Genomic DNA, 26,077 nt, shown 5'->3' with positions numbered 1-26,077 from the left:
TTTTGTTTTGTAGATGTTATTAAGAAGGATAACAAGAAATACAGTACATGCCATGAAAGAGTTAGGTAGGTACCTCTCACCCTAAAAGATTCATGATCATCTCTTATTACTACCACTTCAGAGGGCCAATGGTTTTGAGAACTAAACTGATCTAAAAGGGAACCTATAATAAAGTAGATCGCTTCAACAATCAACCAATCACTTTTGGCTGGACTGAAAAGTATAATATTACCTCTCTGAATTTGTTCTCTCTGCCTTATGCCACAATGCAGGTCTTTTCATTTCTGTTTAAAGAAAACACATTTGCATGGCATGATGACACATGTTATTACCACCTTATAAACTGTTTCTTCCAAGCAGAAGTGTGCATACCTTTCTGAGCAACAAAAGGAAAGAAGTTATTTTTTCCTGTCACTTGCCACAGAGCTGCCATCTGAAGATTTAGTCTTTAGAAAGAATTGTTATGGCTTCTGCAAGGCTCAGTGCCCAAACATGGCAAGAATCTATTCTCTGAATCATGCCAGGTCATGCTCCCAGTGCAGGACAAATCCCAGGAGTAGGACAGAAACACTCCTAATAGCACAGTGTGCAGAGAAGAAATTTTGATACTAAATGATAGGAAACAAAGGGACACAGCAAGCCTTGGTGGACAGTTGTCAAGCCATACAAGAAGTCATGATCAAGGTAAACCCAAATGTGGAATTTAAGAGGATGAAATTCACATTTTGCATCTAGGAATCTAGACCAGGCAGGCAGAAAGCACAAATAGATGATGTACACAGATGCACAGACAGAGTGAGTGGAAAATGACCCAGGCTGAAAAGACAATCAAAATCATATCTAAACCAATAGTCTATAATCAGAAATCCTGATTCAAACAGAATAGAAAAGCAGGTCATAAACTTCAGACCTAGAGCCCAGAATAGCCTCTTAAATGTCTAGTGCGGGCAGATTGGTAGAATGACTAATCATAAGACTGAGGATGTCTGTCCTTCATGGCACAAGTATGACCTGAAGACAGGAAAGTGACGAGCAGAACTCTACAACTACTGATTGCAGAGGCCTCGTTAGGGAGAGACTTTTCCTGTATTGAGGGTTGTATTCCATGGATTTAGTGCAGAAATATTAGTTTTTTGCTAAATAAAGTATTTAGACAATGTCATTATATCATCTGAAAATATCTTATTCCTTTTCAGGCTACTTAGAGTATGATCACCCAGAAATTGCTGTCACTCTGAAAACAAAGGAAGAGATTAACGTCATGCTCAGTTTGGCTAGAGAAATTGTTAGGGTTTTCAGGTTAAAAGGAATTCTTCATAAAATTGAAGCTTCTGAAATTAACAAGGTGAGATAAAATATCTTCAAACCAATTATACTTATTCGATATGTAGTCATTTACAATCTTCAAGCCTTCTTTTGGCTCTTTCCAATATAGGCCATCCCTGAGGCATGAATATCTAAAAAAATAATTATCTAGAACGAAGCACACACCATAAAGTTTCCTTCCACAGCTCCAGTGGTCAACTTTTCTTTCCCATCTTTTCACAATGAAGAATCATTCCTTTCAGTGCTTGGAGCCTCTCCTAAACACCATACATAAAAACCTCTTATAAATAAATCAATAAGAATAATACAAAAAAAATTTAAACAGGCAAAAGATTTGAATAGGCCCTTCACAACAGAGGGTATTCAAAAGCTGATAAACATTTAAAAATGTGCCAGATATTATTTCATAAGCTTAATACAAATTAAAACTAAAATGAAATACCAATACACAACTACCATTCTTTACTTTTTTTTTATACTGGCAATACCAAGTATAAGCAAATGATGGAACAACTGGAACCTTAGAGTGGGAATGTAACCTGATACAATCACTTGAGAAAATTACTTAGCAAAATCTACCAAATTTTCCCATATATCTTATGATACAAATATTAGATTATATAATCATATATTCAACAGAAATATATACATAAAAATATGTACAGCAAACAACTACTCACAGCAGCATTACAAAGCCCCAAACCAGAGCAATCAAAACGCTAATCAACAGTAGATAATATTTTGGTATAATAATACAGCATCATTCTATAAAACAATGAAAATGACATGAATGAATTTTCCTACCTGCAACATTGTAGATGAATCTCAGAAACATAATTTGAGCAAATCAAACCAAACATGAACAGGTATATATTCTTCGATTTTATGCAGATAAAGCTCAAACCCAGACAAAGCTAGACTCTGGTGATAGACAAATGATTATCTTTAGATAGGAGTAATGACTAAGAGAAAACATAAGGGAGGATTCTAGAGACAGTACATGTTTTATTTCTTAATCTGAGTGCTGCCTATACAGATGTTTTCACATTGTAAATTTTCTTTGATCATGACTACATGACTGGTACCGGGTGTGGAGGAGACCCAAGAGGGCTGGCTGGGCTCCCATGAGTGGCAGCATCAGCGCCTGAGGGAAATTTCAGTGGTCTCAAGGGGTTTCCCCATGAGAAGTTTGGGGCCTAAACTCCAAGTCAGGCTCCCCAGCCTACAGCATCAGAGCCAGAAAAGAGCTCAGATAATGGCCAATTGTGAAAAGCAGCAGGGTTTTTGTTTGCCAGAGAAAGATGGGTGGAAACACAGAGACCTTTTAAGGGGCCAACACACACAATTTCATTTGCAGTTATTTACTCTGGAATCTAGCAAAGGGCAGACAGAGTGTAGTAGAGATGCTTGAGAAGAAACTGGTGATAGTGGCTTTGGGAAGAGAACTGAGGGCACAGCTGTGATGATCCCTATGCTGAGTCATTCTCCATATTGCAGGAGCCATCTTGCTCAGGCCGTGCAGCCCCTCCAAGTGGCATCAGCCTGAGGGGAAGCAATAGCTACACCCACAAAATAACTCTGCCCCACCTTGTGGTACTTAAGTTTGACTACTGATTACAGATTGACTAGATTAACAACTAAAGGAGACAGTTACAGACTATGGATCACTGGTAATCTTAAACAGGCTGCCTAGGACCAGACTAGGACACCATCTGAAATCACCAGTGGAAGATCTAGAAAGAGCAGAGAGTACACCTGCACAACAGCATACAATACATGGTGGGTGGAGTGAATCTCAGCAAGCCAGCCAGAGAAAATGATCCACCAAATAATGACCCAACAACAACCAAAACTCAACTACACCCAGAGAGCTCACATAAATGGCATAAAAGGCATTATAAAAGCATCAGATTCAGGGGAACAAGGACTGCACTACTGAATCCCACAAGTGTACTAACATAGAAGGTAACACCATGAAGACAGGGTGTCAAAACAGATCACTCTAAGAAGCATAAACAAATAAGAAGAGTCACCTAAAATGGGGAGACAAACAACCTCCAATAGAAAGGAAAGGAGGAATCCCCAGAAAGAGTGCTAAATGAAATAGAGGCAGGCAAATTATCAGACATTGATTTCAAAATAATGGTTATAATGAGCTCAGTGAGAACTACAGAGAATTCCAGGGCAGATATAAGGAACTTACTTCAAACTACACCAGCATGAAAAGAGACAGAGAAACTATCAATCAGAGCCAGGAGGAAATGAAGAATACAATATCCGAAATGAAGAACATAGTAGAAGGAATTAAAACTAGGCTAGATGAAACAGAGGATCAAATCATTGAGCCAGAAGAGTAGGTAGGAAAAAAATTCCCAGACAAAGCAACAAAACAGAAAAAGATTTAAAAAGAAGGAAGTGGGTTTAAGGGAGACACAGGACAACATGAAACATAATAATGTCTGTATCATAGACATACTGGAAGGAGAAGAAGAGGACCAAGGGATAGAAACCTGTTTGAAGAAGCAATGATGGAAAACTTCCCTAACTTGATGAGAGAAAAAGTCACACAAGTCCAGGAACCACAGAGAGTCCTAATCAAGATGAACCCAAATAAGACCATGCCAAAACACATCATAATTAAAATGGCAAAATTTAAAGAAAAACAGAGAATGCTAAAGCCATCAAAAGAGAAATGGCTAGTAACATACCAGAGAGCTGCAATAAGGCTATAAGCTGATAGCTCAACATAAACACTACACACCAGAAAGAAATGGCAAGAAATATTCCAAGTAACAAAAAGCAAAGGCCAGCAACCAAGACTACTCTACCCAGCAAGGCTCTCATTTAAAATGGTAGGCAAAATAAGGAGGTTCCCAGACAAAAATAAAAAAGGTAAAATGAACACATCTCCACCAAACCAACATTCAAGAGATGCTAAAAAAAAAAACTGCTTTAAAAAGATGAAGAGAAAGAAAGAGAGAAACAGGGATAAAAAGGGAAAATGTCAATAAGTAAGTACATATCATTAATATCCTTAAAGGTAAATGGATTAAATTCTCCAATCAAAAGATATAGGGTAGCTGAATGGATAAGGAAACATGACCCATATATATACTGTGTACAAGAGACACACCTCAAAACAAAAGATCTACAGAGACTGAAAGTGAAGGAATAGGAAAAGATATTCCAAACAAAGAAACACTTTTAAAAAGCGCTGGTAGCAATGCTTATAGCAAACAAAATAAAATTCAAAACAAAAGCCATACAAAGAGGTAGAGGAGGACACTATATAGGGCAATGACCCACAAAAAAGCTATAAACCTAGTAAGTATATATGCATCCTATTTTGGGCTATAAACTTAGTAAGTATATATGCACACAAAATAGGAGCACCAAAATATATAAGGAAAGTCTTGGAAGGCTTTAAGAAAGACATCAACAGTAACACACTCATAGAAAGGGATTTTAACACCCCACTGTCAAAAATGGATAGATCTTCCAAGCAAAGAATCAACAAGAATATTGTGGCATTGAACAACATTCTAGATCAAATGGGTCCAATTGATATATACAGAACCTTTCACCCCAAAGAAGCAAAATATATATTCCATTCAAATGCACATGGAACATTTTCAGAGCTAGACCACATGATAGGTCACAAAAAAAGTCTCATAAACTCAAGAAAATTGAAATCATATCAAGCATCTTCTCAGGTTATGATGACTGGGAAAAAGAAACCAACCTCAGAGAAAAAACTCAAAAACATTCAAATTTGTGGGGGACTAAATAACTATTAAATAATTAATGAGTTAAAAATGAGATCAGGGAAGAAATTAAAAGTTTCTGAAGACAAATGAAAATTAACATACAGCAGCCCAAAACCTATGAAACACTGTGAAAGCAGTCCTGAGAGGGAAGTTCATAGCGATAAAGGCCTACCTAAAAAAGATAGAAAAATCTCAAATAAACAACCTAACCTTACATCTACAATAACTAGTGGGAAAGCAACAAGCAAAGCCCATAGCAAGTAGAAAAAGGGCCATAATCAAGATCAGAGAAGAATTAAATGGCATAGTGACTAAAAGAACAACTCAAAGGATCAATAAAACCAGAAGCTGGTTCTTTGAAAAGATAAACAAAATTGACACGCCCTTAGCTATACTCATCAAGAAAACAAGAAAGAGGACCCAAATAAATAAAATCAGAAGTGAAAAAGGCAAAATTGTAACCAATACCACAGAAATACAAAGGGTTGTAAGAAATTACTACAAACAGTTATATGCCAAGAAATTTGACAACTCAGGTGAAGTGGACACATTTCTAGAAACATATAATCTTCCCAAACTGAATCAAGAAAGAAGCAAAAAGCCAGATTAGATGTACAATTAATGAAATTGAAGCAGAAATAAAAAAAAAAAACTCTTGGCACACAAAAGCTCAGGACTGGATGGCTTCACAGGCAAATTTTACCAAACATTTAAGGAATAGCTAACTACTAGCCTTCTCTAACTATTCCCCCCAAAAAAATCAAGAGCAGGGAAGATTCCCAAACTCTTCTTATGAGGCCAGTATTATCATAATTCCAGAACCAGGTAAAGACATAACAAAGAAAGAAAACTACAGGCCAGCGTCTCTGATGAACATAGATGCTAAAATCCTCAACAAAATATAGCAAAGCAAAATACATTAAAAAGCTCATACACCATTATCAAGCAGTATTCATCCCAGGAATGCAAGGATGGTATAATATTCACAAATCAATAAACATAATGAACCACATAAACAAAAAGAGAAAATTCACATGATCATATCAATAGATGTGGAAAAAGCAATTTGATAAGGTACAGCACTCATTTATGATACAAACACTCAGCAAAATGGGAGTAGAGGGAGCATACCTCCACATAATAAGGGCCATATATGAGAAACCTACAACCAACAGTATACTCAACAGGTGAACACTAACATCTTTCCCCCTAAGAGCAGAAACAAGACAAGGTGTCTGCTTTCACCACTTTTATTCAGCATACTAATGGAAAGTCTAGCCACAGTGATCAGACAAGAAAAAGAAATAAAAGGCATCCAAATTAGAAAGGAGGAAGTAAAGCTGTCATTAGTTGCAGAGGACATGATTGTGTACGTAGAAAACCACATAGGCTTCAGTAAAAAGCTATTTGACCTAATGAGTGAATTTGGCAAAATAATAGATACAAAGTCAATTATCAGAGATTGAAGGCATTTTTCTATACCAACAATGAAATATCAGAAACAGAAACTAGGGGGAAAATTTCATTTACTATAACAACAGGAAAAATAAAGTACCTAGGAATAAACTTAACCAAGAAGGTAAAAGACCTATATTCAGAAAACTACAGAACACTGAAGAAAGGAATTAAGAAAAATACAAATTAATGGAAGATTATACCATATTCATGAATTGGAAGAATTAACATCATTAAAATGTCCATGTTACTCAAGTGCAATATCTATCAAAATACCAATGACATATTTCACAGATTTAGAACAAATATTATAAAAATTTATATGGAATCATGAATGACCAAATAGTGTCAGCAATTTTGAGAAAGATGAACAAAGTAGGAGGGATCACCATACCTAATATCAAAAGATATTACAAGGCCACTGTAACAAAAAAATCTGGTAGTGGCATAAGAACAGACATATAGACCAATGGAACAGAATAGAGAGTCCAGAAATAAAACCATGCCTTGATGGTCAATTAATATTTGACAAAGGGGGCAGGAGGATAAAATAGAGTAAAATTAGCCTCTTTAACAAATGGTGCTGGGAGAGTTAGAATGGTACATGCAAAAAAAATAATGAAACTAGACTACTAACTTACACCATACACCATAATAAACTCAAAATGGGTAAAAGACTTAAATGTAAGTCAAGATACCATAAAAGACATGGAGGAAAACATAGGCAGTAAAATCTCAGATATGCCACATAGCAATATTTTCACCGATATGCACCCTAAGACAAGGGGAATAATGAAAAGAATAAACAAATGGGACTACATCAAATTAAAAATCTTCTGCATAGCTAAGGAACACATCAGCAAAACCCAAAGGGAACCAACCATATGGGAAAACATGTTTGTCAATGCTACCTCAGACAAGGGTTTGAGCTCCAAAATATATAAAGAATTCACATGACTCCACACCGGGAAGACAAACAGTGCAATTAAAAAATGGGCAAAGGACCTGAACACACTTCACTGAGGAGGACATACAGAGAGCCCACGAAAAGATGTTCAATATCACTAGCCATCAGAGAGATGCAAATTGAAACCACAATGATATACCACTTCATACCGGTCAGAATGGCCATCATAAACAAAGCAACAAACAAGTGCTGGGAAGGTTGTGGAGGAAAGGGAACCTTAGTGCACTGTTGGTAGGAATGCAGAGTGGTGCAGCCACTGTGAAAAACAGTTTGGAATTTCCTTAAAAAACTAAAAATGGAACTGCTTTTTGACCCAGCGATTCCACTGCTGGGATTATACCCTAAGAATCCTGAAACCAATTCAAAAGAACCCATGCATCCCAATGTTATTTACAACAGCCAAAGCTGGAAACAGTCTAAATGCCCATCGGTAGATGAGCGGATCAAAAAACTGGTACATTTACACAATGGAATTCTATGCAGGAGAAAGAAAGAAGGAACTCTTACCCTTCACAACAACATGGATGGAACTGGGGAGTATTGTGCTAAGTGAAATAAGCCAGGGGGTGAACGACAAATGCCATATGATCTCACCTATAATTAGAACTAAACAAAACAAACAAGCGATCAAAATAAAGCCAGAGACATGGAAATAAAGAACATTTGGACAGTGACCAGAGAGGAGGGGCGAGGGGGATAAGAGGGGACCGAAAGGGAAGGGTCAAGTCAAGGAACATGTATAAAGGACCCACAAACAAGGACAACAGGGTGGGGGGAGGATTGAATGAGGCAGAGGCTATGTGGGTTGGGCAGGGGAGAGCAACAGGAGAAAAACTGTAATTGCACAACAATAAAAAATGTTTAAAAATTTATTTCAGTGAAGTTTTATGATTTGTGTACTTTTTGCCTACCTGCTATATGTCAGTAAAAATGTTTACTTTTAAAAGTTTGATCTATGACTTTAGAATATGATAGCAGAGAAGTGTTATAAAAGGGGAGAGGTTGGAAATACAAAGTCTCAGAAAAGAAAAACAAATTGTACAAAGCTGGGGAGGGTACAGCAATGGGGGAAAATTGGGACAACAGTAATAAAACAATAAAAAATTTGTTTCAGTGAACTTTTATGATTTGTGCAACTTTTTGCCTATCTGCTCTATGTCAGTAAAAATGTTTATTTTTAAAAGTTTAAAGTATGACTTTGAAATACAATAGCAGAAAAATGCTATAAAAGGGGAATGGTTGGAGAAGCCAAAGTCTCAGAAATGGAGGGGGAAAATGAGAAAGCTATAATTGTTTTAAATATTCTGTGAGCATTGGTTTTGTTCATTTCCTTTCTTAAATTTTGTGATTTTAGTTAATAACGGCCAAAAAAAGAGACTTACTTGATTTTCAACCTGTCATCAAGCCACTTACTATTGCTCAAGCTCTTTACCATATTCCATGGCTAGATAAAAACAAAGACCATATATCTTTTATTCAGGTAATATTTTTATTTCCTAATAATATCATCTTTAATGAAATATCATCCTCAATGTACCAACAAATAATCTTAAACATGATATTCCCGAGGTTAAAATTCTTTAAATGTCTTATTGTCTGTAGGATAAAATCAAAATCTCTGAATGATGTGCAAAGTCTACAGCCTGCTTTTTTATCTTCATCTCTGTTACCCATTCATCATGAACCTTATACTCTATGCTGAACCACTCATGGTTCCCCAAGCAGTTTATGCTGTTTTCTAATTCTATTTCTCTGTGGGTGTTACTTACTTTTCTTGAAATGTCCTTTTTCTCACTTTTTTAAAACTTTCCCTGATTATTGCTTCTCTGGATACATCTCCACTGAAGGTACTCAGAAAAGTAGGCTTTGGGGTCCAACACCCTATCAGTAGATCATCCTGTGGTCCATCCTGAGTTTGGAGGACCTATGTGTCGCCATTTTATCCATTATATATCTTTATTACAACATTGAGTACATTATGTTACAATCATTTTATATCTCCCTTCTTTCTTAAAAGTATTTTTGTTGATTATGCTATTACAATTTTCCCAATTTTTCCTTTATCCCCCTTCCACCCTTACCTTCAACACTCCAGCATCCCCCTGCCCCTTAGTTCACGTCCATGGGTTGTACATATAAGTTCTTTGAGTCGTCTATTTCCTATACCATTTTATCTTTCCCCATCTATTTTATGCCTACTAATTATGCTTCTTCCCTGTACCTTTCCCCCCACTATTCCTCACTTCCCCCTCTCTATTGAACTCCCTCTATGTGATGTCCATTTCTCTGATTCTGTTCCTGTTGTAGTTATTTGCTCAGTTTTTGTTTTCATTGTTTTTCTTTTCTTTTAGGTTCATTTGGTAAGAGTTGTAAGTTTGTTGTCATTTTATTGTCCATATTTTTTATCTTCTTTTTCATAGATAAGTCCCTTTAACATTTCATTTAATAAGGGCTTGGTGATGATGAACTCCTTTAACTTGACCTTATCTGGGAAGCACTTTATCTGCCCTTCTATTCTAAAGGATAGCATTGCTGGATAGAGTAATCTTGGATGTAGGTCCTTGCCTTTCATGACTTCAAATACTTCTTTCCAGACCCTTCTTGCCTGCAAGGGTTCTTTTGAAAGATCAGTTGACAGTCTTATAAGAACTCCTTCCTAGGCAACTGCCTCCTTTTCTCTTTCTGTTTTTAGAATTTTCTCTTTGTCTTTAATCTTGGGTAATTAATGATGATGTGCCTTGGTGTGTTCCTTTTTGGGTCCAACTTCTTTGGGTCTCTGAGCTTCCTGGACTTCATGGAAGTCTATGTCCTTTGGGGGAATTCTTCTTCATTATCTGCTCAAATAAGTCTTCAGTTTCTTGATCTTCCTCTTCTCCTTCTGGTACCCCTATAATTTGGATATTGGAATGTTGCCAATTCCTGGAATGTTGAGGATTCCCAGAGAATCCTCAGCCTCTCTTAACTTTTTTTGATTCTTACTTCTTCATTCTGATCCAGTTGGGTGTTTATTTCTCCCTTTAGTTCCAAATCGTTGCTTTGAATCCTGGTTTCCTTCTTGTCACTATTGGTTCCCTGAATATTTTGCTTTGTTTCATTTTGGGTGTCTTTCATTTGTTCTTTCATTTTTCAACCAAGCTCAATCATTTCTGTGAGCATTTTAATTAACAGGGCTTTAAATTCTCCATCAGATAGGTAGGTAGGCAGTCTCTTCAACACTTAGTTCTGAGGTTTCACTGTGTTCTTTCATTTGGGCCATATTTCTTTGTCTTGACACAGCTGATAGGGTGTAAGGACTGGGGCCTTAGGTATTCACTCAGGTCAGGGCAACCCTCTTTGCTGCACTGGCTGCCTGTGGAGGAAGGGTCAGAAAGGGAACAATGCACTTGCCTTCTTGTCTCTAGCCCACTTTCCAATGGATTCTGGTGTCAGACTGGAAGTATCTCTTACCATGGCAACCCCAGCCCTAGCCCACAGTCAGCTCTGAGTCTCAGTTTTCCCCTTAAGTCAGTCTGCCCCACACAGCTCCACCCCTCAGCCACCTCGCTACTGTTGAGTTGGCCCAGGCAGTCTGCCTTACTGGTCTGGTTGTTCTGGTTGATTTTTTCTTTAATTCCTTGATTGTTGGAGTTCCATGCAGTTTGATTTTCTGGGGATTTTGGTTGTTTACTGATTTTATATTGGTTGTTATCTTCCTTTTGGTTGTGCAAGGAAGTGAAGGGTTTCTGACTACACCTCCATCTTAGCCAAAACTCTATATCTCCCTTTTAAACTATATATTTTAGCTCATCCATCTTTTGAATACTCAGACCCTGGCACTTTGCATATTGAATAGTGGGTGCTCAATAAATGTTTGTGGGGTGAACAAATAAGTAGCCTATCTTGCTCTAATGAGATTCTTTTTCTATATCTACCTGGTGCCAAAAAACAATTATAATTGTCTACCTGATCAAAATATTGTGAATCTATACATTTGTATTTACTTCATCAGATGTTTAAGAGCATAAGTATGACTGGGACAAGTATATGCCATTAGCCTGCATCTGTTCTGATTATTTCTCATCTAGGCAAAATATGTTCATATTTCCATGACATTCTTATTTCTAGATTATTTCTTTCTTAACCCATGTATAAATACCCCATCTGAATTACATATATTTATGTATCATATGCATATGATACATATTTAATATCATATTAGATATTATATATTAAATTTATTCTTTTTGCTATTTATAATTTCTACTATTTTTTTCTTACGAAGTTATTATTAATGCATTGTCACAGATCTTACTGAGTGATATTTACTTAAAAAATATGAAAATATTTTTAGTAAAATGTAAATTTCAACATCCCAAACCACTGCTAAAGTAATGTTTATAGCATATATTTGGTGATTATTTTTTAGGAAAGAGCCAAATTTGTAACATTTGATTGTGGAAATGATATATTTGAAGAAGGTGATGATCCTGCAGGAATTTATGTAATTATTTCAGGCATGATAAAGGTAAGGCAGAGATATTTATAAATGTACTTGTGAGCTTAGTTAAAAACTTTATAAATTTGAGAATTGATAGTTTTCTATGTTAAGAACTGCATTGTTCCTGTTTTAAGTCAGCAACCACCATCTGAACAGCAATTTCCTTTTTCAAACACTAGGGGTAATACCACCCATCACTTTTAAGCCCTACTTCCCAATAGATAACAAAAAAAATGTAAAAGAATCCTCTTTCAGATGTAAAGTTGTAATATGAATTGTCATTCGTCTTGTGTTTGTCTGAGTGAGGAATTTGGTCACTTAAGGCAGGTATATGTGGGCTGAGTTGGAGGAATCAGAAACATCAAAGTATTGAAGTGCTTTGTTTCTAAGTCATTACTAATTTAATAAATATGCTTAAAATATGAATAATAAGTATTCCCATAATGATATGTATATGTGTTAAAACCAAAAAAAAAAAGGAGGCCACAAATTACACTGTTTTGCTAAATTAACTAGCATACACATTTCTCTCTCTCTCTCTTTCTCCTTTGTTTCTGAACAGCTTCAAAAATCAAAACCAGGCTTGGTAACTGATCAAATACTCTCTGAGTCAGAGGAAAAAGGTCATCAGATAACTTCCACGGACTATGTGATCAGTGGAGAAATAATAGGAGAGCTAAACTGTTTAACTAATCAACCCATGAAATATTCTGCCACCTGCAAAACTGTTGTGGAGGTCAGAAAACATCCCCTTATGTCTTACTATTGTATCTTGTTAAACATCTAGTATCAAATTCAAGGTTATTTTTGTACTTAGTACATGCTTACAATATAGTAGAAGTTATTTTTAAAAAATAGAAGTGGTAAGGGAACAGAACTTGTTAACAGAATTCTACTTACCCAGTATGGTGTCCTGACAAAATGCCTTACGAAAGTCAATCTACCATACTGAAAGAAGGTTTTCATCAGAAAAAATGGTCGTGCAAGGTCTCTCATGGGGAAATTAGGCAGGATGCATTCATTAACTGTAAATAATTTGGAGGGAAAAAAGGGGGAAAGTCAGAGAAATAGGATCTGTTGATAGTAAAGTTGAGCAAAATGAACGGAAGTTTCCCTAGATGAGATTGAGGACAAAATCCTCAAAGCAACATAGGCTTCCACTGGCCTAATATGAACTCAAAGAACAGTGACAGTGAACAATGGAATCCCATAAATATATAAAAATCCATAAGTCCATTTTATTACGGTTTAAAATTTTTTTAGTAAGGTTGCTGGGATACCATCTTTGTACCCTGAAAATAAATTGTCTTAAGAGAATTAAACATTTACCCTGCCTTTCCTCTATGAATTCTTCCAAGGTAAAAAAAATGATGAGGAGAAATTTTTCATAAAGAATTCCAGCTAACAAGCATAGAATGAGAGAATTAGAATATCTTCATTTTGCCATCCCTAATAAAATAATGGATCTAAGCTACAACCGTCCATTGATGTGGAGTATTAATGGACACATCTATAATGAAAGGACCAGGCTGACACCACCTAAAGACAATCTTAGCATCAGTAAAAGTGGGACAAATTAATATCATATACTTCATGATGCAATACTGCAGAGGTACTCATACCATCTACAAAGCTTTCTTATACAAAAAAAAAAAGAGAAAACACCAAACCTGTAGATCACAGGTGGCAAACACACCAAATTCGGCCCTCTACCTTGTTTTATCTGGCCAGCACCTTGTTTCTACCCAGAGGCAACACCGACGAGCTCTCACTTAACTGTTAAGGGATAGTTACATTTATACAGTCCTAAAATTACATAAGGCCCTTTGAAGGCAACCATGAGTGAAAATGAGTTTGATATCCACAGTGAAAATGAGTTTGATATCCTTGTTCTAGATCTAACCAGTTTATGGAAAAGACAGGAAGGAGAGAAACAAGTTAATTGATACCAGGAGAAAATAATTAGGTAAATCTAAAGTGTGGGAGACCCTTCAGGCCAAATGACCTATATTTTCTCCAACAAATCAATGGAAAAGGGACTAGGGAGGAGGAAGAAGGCAATGGAAGAAAGACTTTAAAATGTCTCCATCATCCAGCAGTGAATATTAGAATATTTACGAGTACAATTGTACATCTGGGATTGCATAAAAATACACTGTCCTGCTACTTCTGGCTATACTAAAGTTTGTGGTAGCATGCTAGCACATCCACAAACAACACAGAACATATGAAGCAAATGTCCTCAGTCACTGGAAAACAGGCAGTACACGTCTGTTAACCTTGAGAGAAGAGAAACTCACAGGTTAAGTTCCACATTCTCCTTGACCCTCTGCCTAATACAGTTTCCAACCACAAGCAACAATAATCCAGATTGTTGTTGGCAAGATCATTACCCAGATTGTTGTTGGCAATGATCTTGCCAAGCTGAGAAGAGAAAGCTCAAAAGTTGTGGCAGCTAAATGGGCAAGAATCTGCAGAGCTAAGCCTAGAAAGAGTTGCACTGAGCAAGCCTGAGGAGTCTATGTGATGGTTTTCCACAGTCATTGGTTGAGGAGTGGGCCACACAGGCACAGGCCAAGACAAACTAAATTTACCAGATTGTTTAGAGTGGAACAGAAATATTAGTGGTCAAGCAGTACCAGGGATTAGAGATGTTTAGAGTTCCATTTTGTCAATGTGGATGTTAAAAAAAATGTCCCCTTTACCCTCTGGGTCTTCTGGCTTGTTGAATGTTTAAAATGGCAGAAGATAGATTCACAGGAGAAGATAGCCAGGTTTAATTATATACATACATACAATGTTTCATAAGAATATAGATTCCTAGGACAAGTCAGGCAATGGAGATTTATGTGCCATCTTGAGCTGAGGAGAAGGAGGATAGTAGTTTGAGGATTGAAAGAGGAGGAAGAAGGTTTACCTGGAGATGGCAAAGCAGATGTTTGGGAAATGGATGTTTGCTGGGCCATTTTATCCCTTTCAGTTCTTCTGGGAAAAAAATATTAAGAAAGTTTTTTTCCATTTGCTGCTAGTATAAGAAAATACAATTAACTTTTGAAATACGTAGGTTGTATCCTGCTATATTATTAATTTTACTATATATTCTAAATAGTTTTGATAGAATCTTTAGGATTTTTTGAATGTAGATATTACATAGAGACAATTTTAGTGTTTTCTCTATAATTTTTATGTCAGTTTATTTTTCTAGCCCTAGTATCCACATACTAGGTAAGTGGATAGGAATAAGGTTAACAAAAGATGTGCAAGCCCTCTAAGTGAAAACTCTGAAATATATTCTAGAGAACATATAGAAGCTCTAAATAAATGAAGAGGTAGAACATCTTCACGAAGTTGACAACCCCTACTTTTATTAAGGTGTTCATTCTTCCCAAATCAATCTATAGATTTAATACCATCTCAGTGAAATTTTATAGAAATGTACAAGCTGTTTGTAAAATTTGTATGGAAATGCAAAGCATAGAGAATAGATAAAACAAATTTGATAAAGAAAAACATTAGGTGTCCTATACTACCTGATTCAAAGATTTATTATAAATCTATGATAATCAAGACTGTGTGGTATTGGCTTACAGTAGAGACATTATAGATCAATGAAATACAGGAGAGAATTCAAAAGTAAGTCCACATACATATAGTCAATTGATTTTTGACAATAATGGTATTTCTAACAAATGAGACTAAGAACACTAAATGCCACTGTGCAAGAAATAATACACTAAACTGAATGTCACAAAAATTAAAATCTTCTGTTCTTCAAAAAGACACCATGAAGAATATAAAAAATGGAGGCCATTGACTGGGGGTGGAGGGATAACTTTTTACAATATCTTTATCTAAAAAAGGACTTGACAAAAGAACCTTTAAAGGATTTTTACAATTCAGAAATAAGAAAAAAAGTTACCACGTTAAAAATTGGACAAAGGATTTGAAAGACACTTCACAAAGGCATGTACAAATGGCTGATAAACACATGTAGATGCTCAATGTCATTAGCTCTCAGAGAAATGAAAATTGTAGGTATGATGAGGTTATCACCACATACCTACAGCACTGACTTAAAATTAAAAGCCTGATTACCAAGTATTGGAGAGGAGGTGAAGCCACTGAAAGTCTCATACAGGGATGATAAGATTGTAAAATGTTACAACCCCTTCTGAAAACAGTTTTTTTAGTTTCTTATAAAGCTAAACACACACCATCTTACCCAGCAATCCCCTTCGTATATACTTACAAAAGATAAATAAAAACCAACATACCCCATGTCTTGTCCATTCATAGCATCTTTTTAAAAAATATATTTTATTGATTATGCTATTACGGTTGTCCCATCTTTCCCCTTTTGTTCCCTTCTGCCCTGCATACCCCCTCCCACCTGCATTCCCTGCCTTTAGTTCATGTCCATGGGTCATACGTATAAGTTCTTTGGCTTCTACACTTTCCTGTACTATTCTTAATCTCCCCCTGTCTATTTTCTACCTATCATTGATGCTACTTATTCTCTGTACCTTTTCCCCCCTCTCTCCCTGTCCCACTTCCCTGTTGATAACCCTCCATGTGATCTCCATTTCTGTGATTCTGTTCCTGTTCTAGTTGTTTGCTTAGCTTGTTTTTGTTTTTGTTTTTTAGGTTGGGTTGTTAATAGCTGTGAGTTTGTTGCCATTTTATTGCTCGTATTTTTAATCTTCTTTTTCTTAGATAAATTCCTTTAACATTTCATATAATAAGAGGTTGGTGATGATGAACTCCTTTAACTTGACCTTATCTGGGAAGCACTTTATCTGCCCTTCTAGTCTAAATGATAGCATTGCTGGATAGAGTAATCTTGGTTGTAGGTCCTTGCCTTTTGTGACTTTGAATACTTCTTTCTAGCCCCTTCTTGCCTGCAAGGTTTTTTTTGAGAAATCAGCCGATAGTCTAATAGGAACTTCTTTGTGGGTAATTGTCTCCTTTTCTCTTGCTGCTTATAAAATTCTCTCCTTATTTTTAATCTTGGATAAGGTAATGATGATGTGCCTTGGTGTGTTCCTCCTTGGGTCCAAATTTTTGGGGACTTTCTGAGCTTCCTGGACTTCCTGGAAGTCTATTTTCTTTGCCAGATTAAGGAAGTTTTCCTTCATTATTTGTTCAAATAAGTTTCCAATTTCTTGGTCTTCCTTTTCTCCTTCTGGTACCCCTATGATTCAGATGTTGGAATGTTTAAAGATGTCCTGGAGGTTCCTAGGCCTCTCCTAAATTTTTTTATTCTTATTTCTTCATTCTGTTCTGATTGAATGTTTCTTTCTTCTGCTCCAAATGCTTGACTTGAGTCCTGCTTTCCTTTCCATCACTGTTGGTTCCCTGTAGATTTTTCTTTATATCACATAATGCAACCTTTATTACTGCCTGGGTCTTTTTTATGTTGTTGAAGTAAGTACCCAGAGAGTTCCTGGAACATCCTGATAACCAGTGTTTTGAACTGTGCATCTGATAGGTTGGCTATTTCTTCATCACTTAGTTGTATTTTTTCTGCAGCTTTGATCTATTCTTTCATTTGTGCCATTTATTTTGTCTTGGTGCACCTGTTATGTAGTAAGGGGTGGAGCCTTAGGTGTTCACCAGGGCCGGGCAACCCACATCGCTCTGTTGTGATCCTGTAAGTGGGGAAGTGGTCTGAGAGGGAACAGTGCAGCTTGCTCTCTGCTGGTTTTCAGTCACTTCCCCAGCTACCCACAAGCAAATTGGGCCCTTCTGATGCTGATTCCCAGGTGAGTAGGTTTGTGTATGTTCTGGGGCCATGCGGGCCTCTCCAGTGAACTCTCCTGTGAGGCTGGGAGTTTCTCCTGCTGCCTCAACCCCCACAGGTTTTTTTCAGTCAGAGATTTTGAGGCTTTATTTCCCCATGCTGGAACTCTGGGTTGTGCAGTCTGTCTTATTCCCCAATTGTTTCTTCTGGTTTATCTTCACGTGAATGAGGGGCCAGCCACTCCACCAGCCATCGCCTCAAACGGTCTGCTAGCTGTAGCCTTGCACACCCTGGTCCTCCAGCCCCTGCCGCCTTACCACATATCCTCTCCTCCCGACTGCCCTTCTCCACCCCTCCTACCGACCTGTATGAATGTTTCTTCTTTAATTTCTTGGTTGTTGGGCTTCCATACGTTTAGATTTTCTGTCAGTTCTGGTTGTTTTTTGTTTTTAAATTTGTTGTTGCCCTTTTGGTTGTGGGAGGAGGCACAATGCCATTCATAACATCTTATTCTTAATAGCCAACAATAATTTTTATTGTTTCATCAGCATTTTATTGTTTCCTAAAATGTTTGTTCCCCTCAATGTATTTATAGAAATATTTACATCTTTAGTTTAAAAAGTTAAATCATTTTTGATACTTTGTTTTCTATTTTTGTCAGTCTGTAAGAAAGAACCGCCCTGGCTGGTGTGGTGTGGATTGAGTGCCAGCCTGTGAACTGAAAGGTCACTGTTTCAAGTCCCAGCCAGACACGTGCCTGGGTTGTGAGCCAGATCCCTGGTTGGGAGCATGTGAGAGGCAACCAACTCTTGTTTCCCTCACACATTGGTGTTTCTCTACCTCTCTTTCTCCCTCCCTTCTCTTTGAAAATAAATAAGTAAAATCTTAAAAAAAAAGAATAATAAAGAACCTCTCATTGGATCATATAGTCTTTTAATATTTAGTATTTAACCAAATCACACAAATATTCACTTATTTAAACATTTTATTGGGTTTCTAGGCAATTATATAAATCTTACATAATTTAAATTCTTAGCTTCAGTGTTACATATGAATGAGTAAATCTTACTTCCTTAAACTACAGGTGCACAGAATAAAATATTAAACTTATATCCTCCTTTTCCCAGATATGTTTTATTTCCAAAAATCACTTGTATGAAGCTTTTGAAAAATGCTGTCCTGCCATTGAGTATAAAATGTGGCTAAAACTTGGACGTTCTATTACTGCCAAAAAAATCAGAGAACATTTATCTTATGAGGTAAGAGGTGTTTATGTAAATATGTCCTTCTCTCTAAGTGGGATTGCACTGAATTATTGTTAGAAGCTAACTATTTAGGGATTTAAACTTTATAAGCAAACAGAGGACTGTGAAATTGTGTTCCTTTTACAGGATTGGAACTACAAGATGCAATTAAAGCTCTGTAATCTTTATATAAGAGACATACCAAAGAGCACCAAGAGTGATATCTATGATGAAACTGTAATTTATGTCATCCTCATACATGGAGCTGTAGAAGACTGTCATTTACGAAAAGCTTATAAGGCACCTTTCTTAATTCCTATAACATGTCATCAGGTAAAGAAATACTGATTCATATCTTCAGGTCAGCATGCCAAATGTCCAACAAGTATTAATGTTTAAAAAGTTGTCATTTTTCCGCCTTCCCATGCTCTCCCTTTCCCATACCACTCCACAAGCACACACACATGTATTCATACACCCGTGCATCCCAAGCTCACTGATCGCTTTGGCAGTGGGTAGCCTAATAACAAGCTATTCCTGTTCATTGTCAGTGATGCAGGTCAAGCAATACATTTTGACCACAATTAAATTTTGTTGCAGTCGTAAATAGCAAAAGGGGGCCTATTAAGTTCATTTACACATTGCAAAAGGTTCGCACTCTCTGAACTGTATCAACAGTACTCTAGAAGAGTTCTGCAAGTCCCATATTTAATAGAGTGCCAGTAAATTTTCAGCTATGCTGAAAATAAATGTAAAAGTAAAGATCATCTCACATTTAAGCTGTCAAGTTTTCTTTCAATCAAAGTGAGAAGGTATACCATGTGAAGAAGGAGAAAAAAAAGACTCTGTGTTTGTGTGTATATGTGTTGGAGTATAATAAAGAATGTACATGTCATGAGGAATCAGCAGGCATAAAATGCAGCTACAGAAATTAAATGGACAGACTTCAGGTCAAGATGGTGGCATAGGTAGCAATGGCTTGCCTCCTCATACAACCACATCAAAATTACAACAACTAAGCTATAGAGCAACCATCCTCAGAACTATCAGAAATCAAGTTGAATGGAAGTCTGACAACCACAGAATGAAAGAAACCACATCCATTCAGACTGGTAGAAGGTGGGGAGATGTGGAATGGGCTGGTCCCACATCCACATGTAGTGAATAAAAATTTGGGAGGGATATCTTGGGAGCAAGGAGTCCCAGCCTCACACCAGAACTCCCAGCCCAGGGTTCCAGTGTCAGGAAAATAAGGTGTCCCTAACTCCTGACTTCAAAATACCAGCAGAGAATGAGTTGTTAAAAGAAACCTCTAGAGTCCCAAGCAGTTCCCCTTAAAGAACGCACACTTGGACTTGACTCAGACTCCTTCCCTCGGAGCTCCAGTGCTAGGGTAATGGTACTGAAAGGCACCAGCGGCAAACAGGGAGGAACTGAACTGTCTGACATGTGAGCAAGAGCTGTGCTGTTGCCCGGCTGTGCTGAGCAAGAGCAAGACTTACCTTAAAATAAGATTGCTCTACCCAGCAAAAATGTCATTTAGAATCAAAGGACAGAAAAAGAGCTTCCCAGACAAGAAAAAACCTAAAGAAGTTCATCACCAAACCATGATAACATGAAATATTAAAGGGACTTACTTAAGAAAAAGATCAAAACTATGAACAATAAAATGTCAATAAATACATATATGTATTTCAACAAATGTCAACAATATATAGGTATATATGTACATACATGACATATATGTGTCATGTATGTGATGGTGTTGACATGTATATATGTGAACTAATGAATCTAAAAAATGAACTAAACAAACAAGAAGAATAGAGACAGAATTATGGATATAGATGGATATCCATATTATGGATATGTGTTGTGATGGTTGCCAGATGGGAGGGGGTGTGAGAGAATGGTTGAAGAGGTGAGGGGATTAAGTACAAATAGGTAGTTACAGAATAGCCATGGGGATGTAAAGTACAGTGTAGGAAATGGAGTGGCCAAAGAACGTGTATGCATGACCTATGGACATGAACAATGGTGTGGGGATTGCCTGAGAGAGCGGGGGGGGTGCTTGGTGGAGGGCACAAAAGGGGAAAATTGGGACAACTCTAATAGCATTATCAATAAAAATATAATAGAAAAAGAAAATAAATGGAAAGAGGGAATTCAAGCCAATTAAATTAAGCATATATTTTTAAATCAACTAATATATGACAAAAACAATGCTAGATGTTGAAGTGATCAAGACAAATGAGATTTGCAACTTGCCCTCAAGAGACTCTCAACCAAGTGGAAAGATACATACGTAAATATATTAAGTAAAACATTTACAGATGTGATACAAGTACTTTCTGAGTATATTTGGGACACACAAAAAATATGAGATGGGAATAAGAGAAATCCTGAACCGCAAAATGGTCACAACAAAATTTTCTACATGGAACATTACCAGCACCAACGTGATGCCTGGGGAAAGGAAGCAAAGCACTGTTCTTAACCACGGTGCTTCTGTCCTCTATTCTTGAACACACAACAGAGCTTTGGTGCAAGTGCTAGTTTGGAATTAGGTGGCCTACTAAGAAAATCTCCATGCAGCCACAAACCTGCCTGACTCTGTCCACTCCCCTAGACTGCAAATCCCCTGCTCACTGGGGATTTGAGCACCAATGTGGTTTGGAGCATACTGAAGACCCAACAAAGTTGAAGGATTAAATTCCTATAATTTTTCTATTACAGTTAACATTCAATGTTATTTTATATTAGTTTCAGGTGTACAGCATAGTGTTTAGACAATTATATAATTTTCAAGTGATCCTCTTGATAGTTCAAATACCTGGCACCATTCATAGTGAGTACAATATTATTGACTATATTTCCTATGCTAAATTTTACAACCTCAGAACACCATTATTTCTTTTTCTTCTTTTTTAATAGTTCGTTTTTATTGTATTTTTCATTACCATTTATCCCCCTTACACCCTCTTCCACCTCCAGTGATCCCCCTGCCCCCCCTATCACTACACCATTGTCAATGTCCATGAGTTTTTTCTTTTTTGCTTGATCCCTCCACCCGCTCAACACCTCCACAGCTTTCAGCCTGCTCTCTGTCTATGAGTCTGTACCTCTTTTGCTTGTTAGTTCAATTCGTTCATTAGATTCCACATATGAGTGAAATCATACAGCATTTGTCTTTCTCTGACTGGCATATTTCACTTAGCATAATGTTCTCCAGGTCCATCCATGCTGTTGCAAAGGGTATAATTTTCTTCTTTTGTATGGCCAAGTAGTATTCCATTGTGTAAATGTCCTATACTTGTTTTATCCACTCATCTATTGATGGGCACTTGGGCTGCTTACATATCTTATCGATTGTAAATAACACTGCAACGAATTTACGGGTGCATATATCCTTTCTAATTAGTGTTTCAGATTTCTTTGGATAAATTTCCAGAAGTGGAATCACTGGGTCATAAGGCAGATCCATTTTTAATTTTTTTGAGGTAACTACATACTGCTTTCCACAGTGGCTGCACGAGTCTGCATTCCCACCAACAGTGCAGAAGGGTTCCTCTTTTTCCACATCCTTGCCAGCACTTCTTGTTTGTTGATTTATTGGTGATAGACATTCTGACAGGTGTGAGGTGATATCTCATTGTGGTTTTAATTTGCATTTCTCTGACTATTACTGACATTGAGCATTTTTTCATATGTCCATGGACCATCTGTATGTCCTCTTTGGAGAAGGGGACCTTTGCCCATTAAGAAAAAAAAAGCAAACAATCCACTGTTTGTTAAACTTTCTGATAACATTAAAGAAAAAGCCTCTCCGATAATTAACTCTTGATCATTTTTCTCACTTGTAAGGGAGATGAACAAAATATTTAGAAATCAGTGAACACGTATGGAATGTTGACTTTCACAAAAACAACACGTCCGGGTATTCTACGATACCTTCTAGTATCTCATGATGTTCTCAGTGTTCAGGCACGGATATTTAGAAAGGGCCTGGAATAGTAGCTTACTAGGGAAATATTTAATTGTTTGGCATTTACTCAGAAATTAACATATTCTGTCAACTTTTAGATACAAGGCACTGAAGATTTCACAAAGGTAATGATTGTTCAGACTCCAGTTGATATAAAAAAATTCAGATGGAGCAGTAGAAAGTATGGGTCTTCACGTCAAGTGTCTAATCCAGCAACATCATTATGTGAGTTAGATTTCTTTGAGCAATTGAGAGGTTGCTTTCTATTTATAAAATACTATATATATATATGAAATTGTATGCATCCTTACTAGGGTATTGAGGAATTCTTTTAACTGCTATATTTCATTTTTAGTGAGTGAAATCAGACTGGGAATATCTCAGTTAAAGCTAGAAATTATTTTATATTTCATCTATAAGAATAAACATGTAATTATCAAAAGTAATATGAAAAAATGATTAATGATTAATGAGGAAATTTGTAGCTCTTCCCCATAATTAAAATACATTATATACCAATAATAATGAAAATAGGGTTGTACTCTCTTAACTACAGAGATATAAATCATTGGAACTGAATGGATGTTTATTTATAATTTGTGTAACTGTCATATAAATTTCTCATAATAAAAATTAAGTCATAACAGGAATAATTATTTAATAACTGATATTAGGCCATTGATCAAAAGTTGGAAAATAAGTTTCAGGTACATTAAGAAATTGAATAATAAAGAATTAAATTGTGAAAAAAAGTGATAGTAATGCAATTTTATCATTTCACTGAAGGGAAAATAATGTTCTAAATTTAGAAATATAGAAATTCACTTTAAGATTCTGAGTCTCAATAAAATATTGCTAATCAACAGATCAGAAAGAGATAATCAGAGAAGAAAGCTTTAATTGAAAACAAAATGTGGAAAAAATGTTCAACACTGCTAATATTTAAAGAAATAAAAAGTATTTATTTAGTGAGATTTTTTAAAAGAATTATAATGTCTGTTAACCAAAAAAAAAATTTAGAGAACCAGACATAAATTCTTACTTTGTTGGTATCAGTATAAATTAATAAATGTAATTTAATACAAGATTCCAAAAACTATAAAAATGTTTATATCTTTTAAGTAACATAATTTCTATTTATGTCACTATACTTCAATGAAAAGGTAAATTAATAATAATAGTATAATTTCTAGACAGTTATTCTAAAAAATAAAGCAAAACATGTAAAAGTGGTAATTGAGCATCATTTATAAAACAAAAATTAGAAGTATTCAAAACGTCCAATGATAAATGAATGGTTAATGAAATTAACATATCAATCAACAATTAATTTCCCACATAGTAACTGTGGGAAATAAGTTATATTTTTAAGTTATATCTTTAAATAAGTTATATCTTTATTAGGTTACAATTATATAACTGAATCCATGAGGGCACACAGTACCGTTATCACCTGAGTCCCACTGACCTTCCGATTAAGCATGAACAGGACGTGGTATTAGGACCTCCACCATCTGCTTATTTGTCAAGCCATCACTCTAAAGCTCTTCATTCTAAATTGAGCCACAACAAAGTGAAAATGGTTCCTCTAATATGGGAGAGCTGGTGATCTCTCATTCCTGAACCTCAGCACATTCCTTCTGCCAGAAACCCTCTAAATATCCCTCTCCTCACACCTCTCCATTCCCTGGAGCTCACCTCTTCTCATCTTTTAAATCTTAGCTTCTTCTGAAATAGTCATCACTGATAGGTCCCAAATTCACAAAACTGCATTCTCCTGTGGACTCCTGTAGCCCATTATGCATAGAGTCCCATTTCTTCATATTGTATTGTTTCGTTTGTATGTTTGATGGTCTGTCTGCTTTATTATAATATAAACTACAAAAAAACATGGATCATAACATTTGCTTTCTTGTGCATCCCCATTGCTTATCAATGGACTGGGTGCTTTTGATACAGATTAATATAAAAGTATTTGGGGATGGTGGAACAGTGGATGATTTTGTTTCTCTATTTTCCAAATTTTCTGCACATTTACATAATCCTTGTAATAAAGACTTCTAATCCTTTTTTTAAAAAGTGACTCTTCTTCCCACCAACCAAGCATGCCACTAATTTCAGATCATAGGCCCTGACTGTGAGAGATTTGAACCTGGTTTAATCTGATAGTTGGACTAATTATAGCAGTGCTTTGTTTCAGTACTTGAACTAACACAGTCTTTCCTGAACCAGCTAGAAACACAATGTATGAAGAAGGCCTTCGATACCAAACACCTACTCAGGTAAATTTAAAATATTATTTTTTTAAAGTTTTATTTTGAGAAGGAAAGGATCTTGAATTTATCAAAACTATCAATGTTTCTTGGCCCTGGCTGGTGTAGCTCAGTGGATTGAGTGTGGGTCTGATGGGGTCCCGGCTGTGTTTCCAGACCACTTGCTCCCCACTTTCCCCCAAATCCCTTTTCCTACCACCACCACCCCAGAATGCGGCTTTACCTTTCATCAATGAAAAGGCTTGTCACAATGTCAAGCAGCTCCTCACAAAATGTTTTGGTCCCCAAGACAGCACACCGTGCTGCCACCACCAGAAGTCTCAGTTCTTGGTCTTCTGCTCTACAGACCAGATTTGGACCAGCCCTGCTTTATGTATCTGACTCTTACTAACAGTCTCAAATTTTGACTGTTATCTCCTATCTTAATTTCTCCTACAGGAGGAGATGAACACCAATGAGGACACCTAGAATAAACTAGATGAAAATCTGGTAAGCTGCTACGATTTCCTCAGCATGATTGGGAACACGCCTGTTCCTGGAGATAGATACAGATCGAATCCAGACGGGCGTGGAATTATATACCACTTTCCACTAGTCAGTACTTCAAAATGATCATGTCCACTAACTAGTTGCTTCTTTTTAAGACATTATTTCTAAATTCTCATTTGGAAAATTAACTCTTAAATAAGATTTCTTAATCTAGATTTCTGAAAACTTTATAGACTCACGGTTTCCTCTCTATATTCTACAAAATCTCACAAGCACCACTGACTGCTCCCAATTCAGCAGGTCATTTTTCAGGTCGTCATGTACTGTGGAAGATGTAAACAGGCAATAATTATG

General features: G+C 36.4%; 1 protein-coding gene across 1 annotated transcript in view; it reads left to right on the top strand.

Annotated features, from left to right (window-relative positions):
• The window catches only part of SLC9C1 (solute carrier family 9 member C1), a 115,460-nt gene extending 89,758 nt beyond the window's left edge, over positions 1-25,702 (top strand). The window contains exons 19-28 of the mRNA XM_053663027.1: positions 14-65; positions 1,197-1,345; positions 8,870-8,995; positions 11,921-12,019; positions 12,555-12,728; positions 18,860-18,991; positions 19,124-19,309; positions 23,060-23,186; positions 25,179-25,243; positions 25,673-25,702. Coding sequence (XP_053519002.1) covers positions 14-65; positions 1,197-1,345; positions 8,870-8,995; positions 11,921-12,019; positions 12,555-12,728; positions 18,860-18,991; positions 19,124-19,309; positions 23,060-23,186; positions 25,179-25,243; positions 25,673-25,702 — 1,140 coding nt within the window. The remainder of the gene's footprint in view (positions 1-13; positions 66-1,196; positions 1,346-8,869; positions 8,996-11,920; positions 12,020-12,554; positions 12,729-18,859; positions 18,992-19,123; positions 19,310-23,059; positions 23,187-25,178; positions 25,244-25,672) is intronic.
• Positions 25,703-26,077: the final 375 nt, after the last annotated feature.

The sequence above is a fragment of the Artibeus jamaicensis genome, unplaced genomic scaffold (genome assembly GCF_021234435.1).
Source record: "Artibeus jamaicensis isolate MK-2021 breed Jamaican fruit bat unplaced genomic scaffold, CSHL_Jam_final contig_3126, whole genome shotgun sequence".
Taxonomy (NCBI): Eukaryota; Metazoa; Chordata; class Mammalia; order Chiroptera; family Phyllostomidae; genus Artibeus; species Artibeus jamaicensis.
This window is presented reverse-complemented; position numbering and strand designations above follow the sequence as displayed.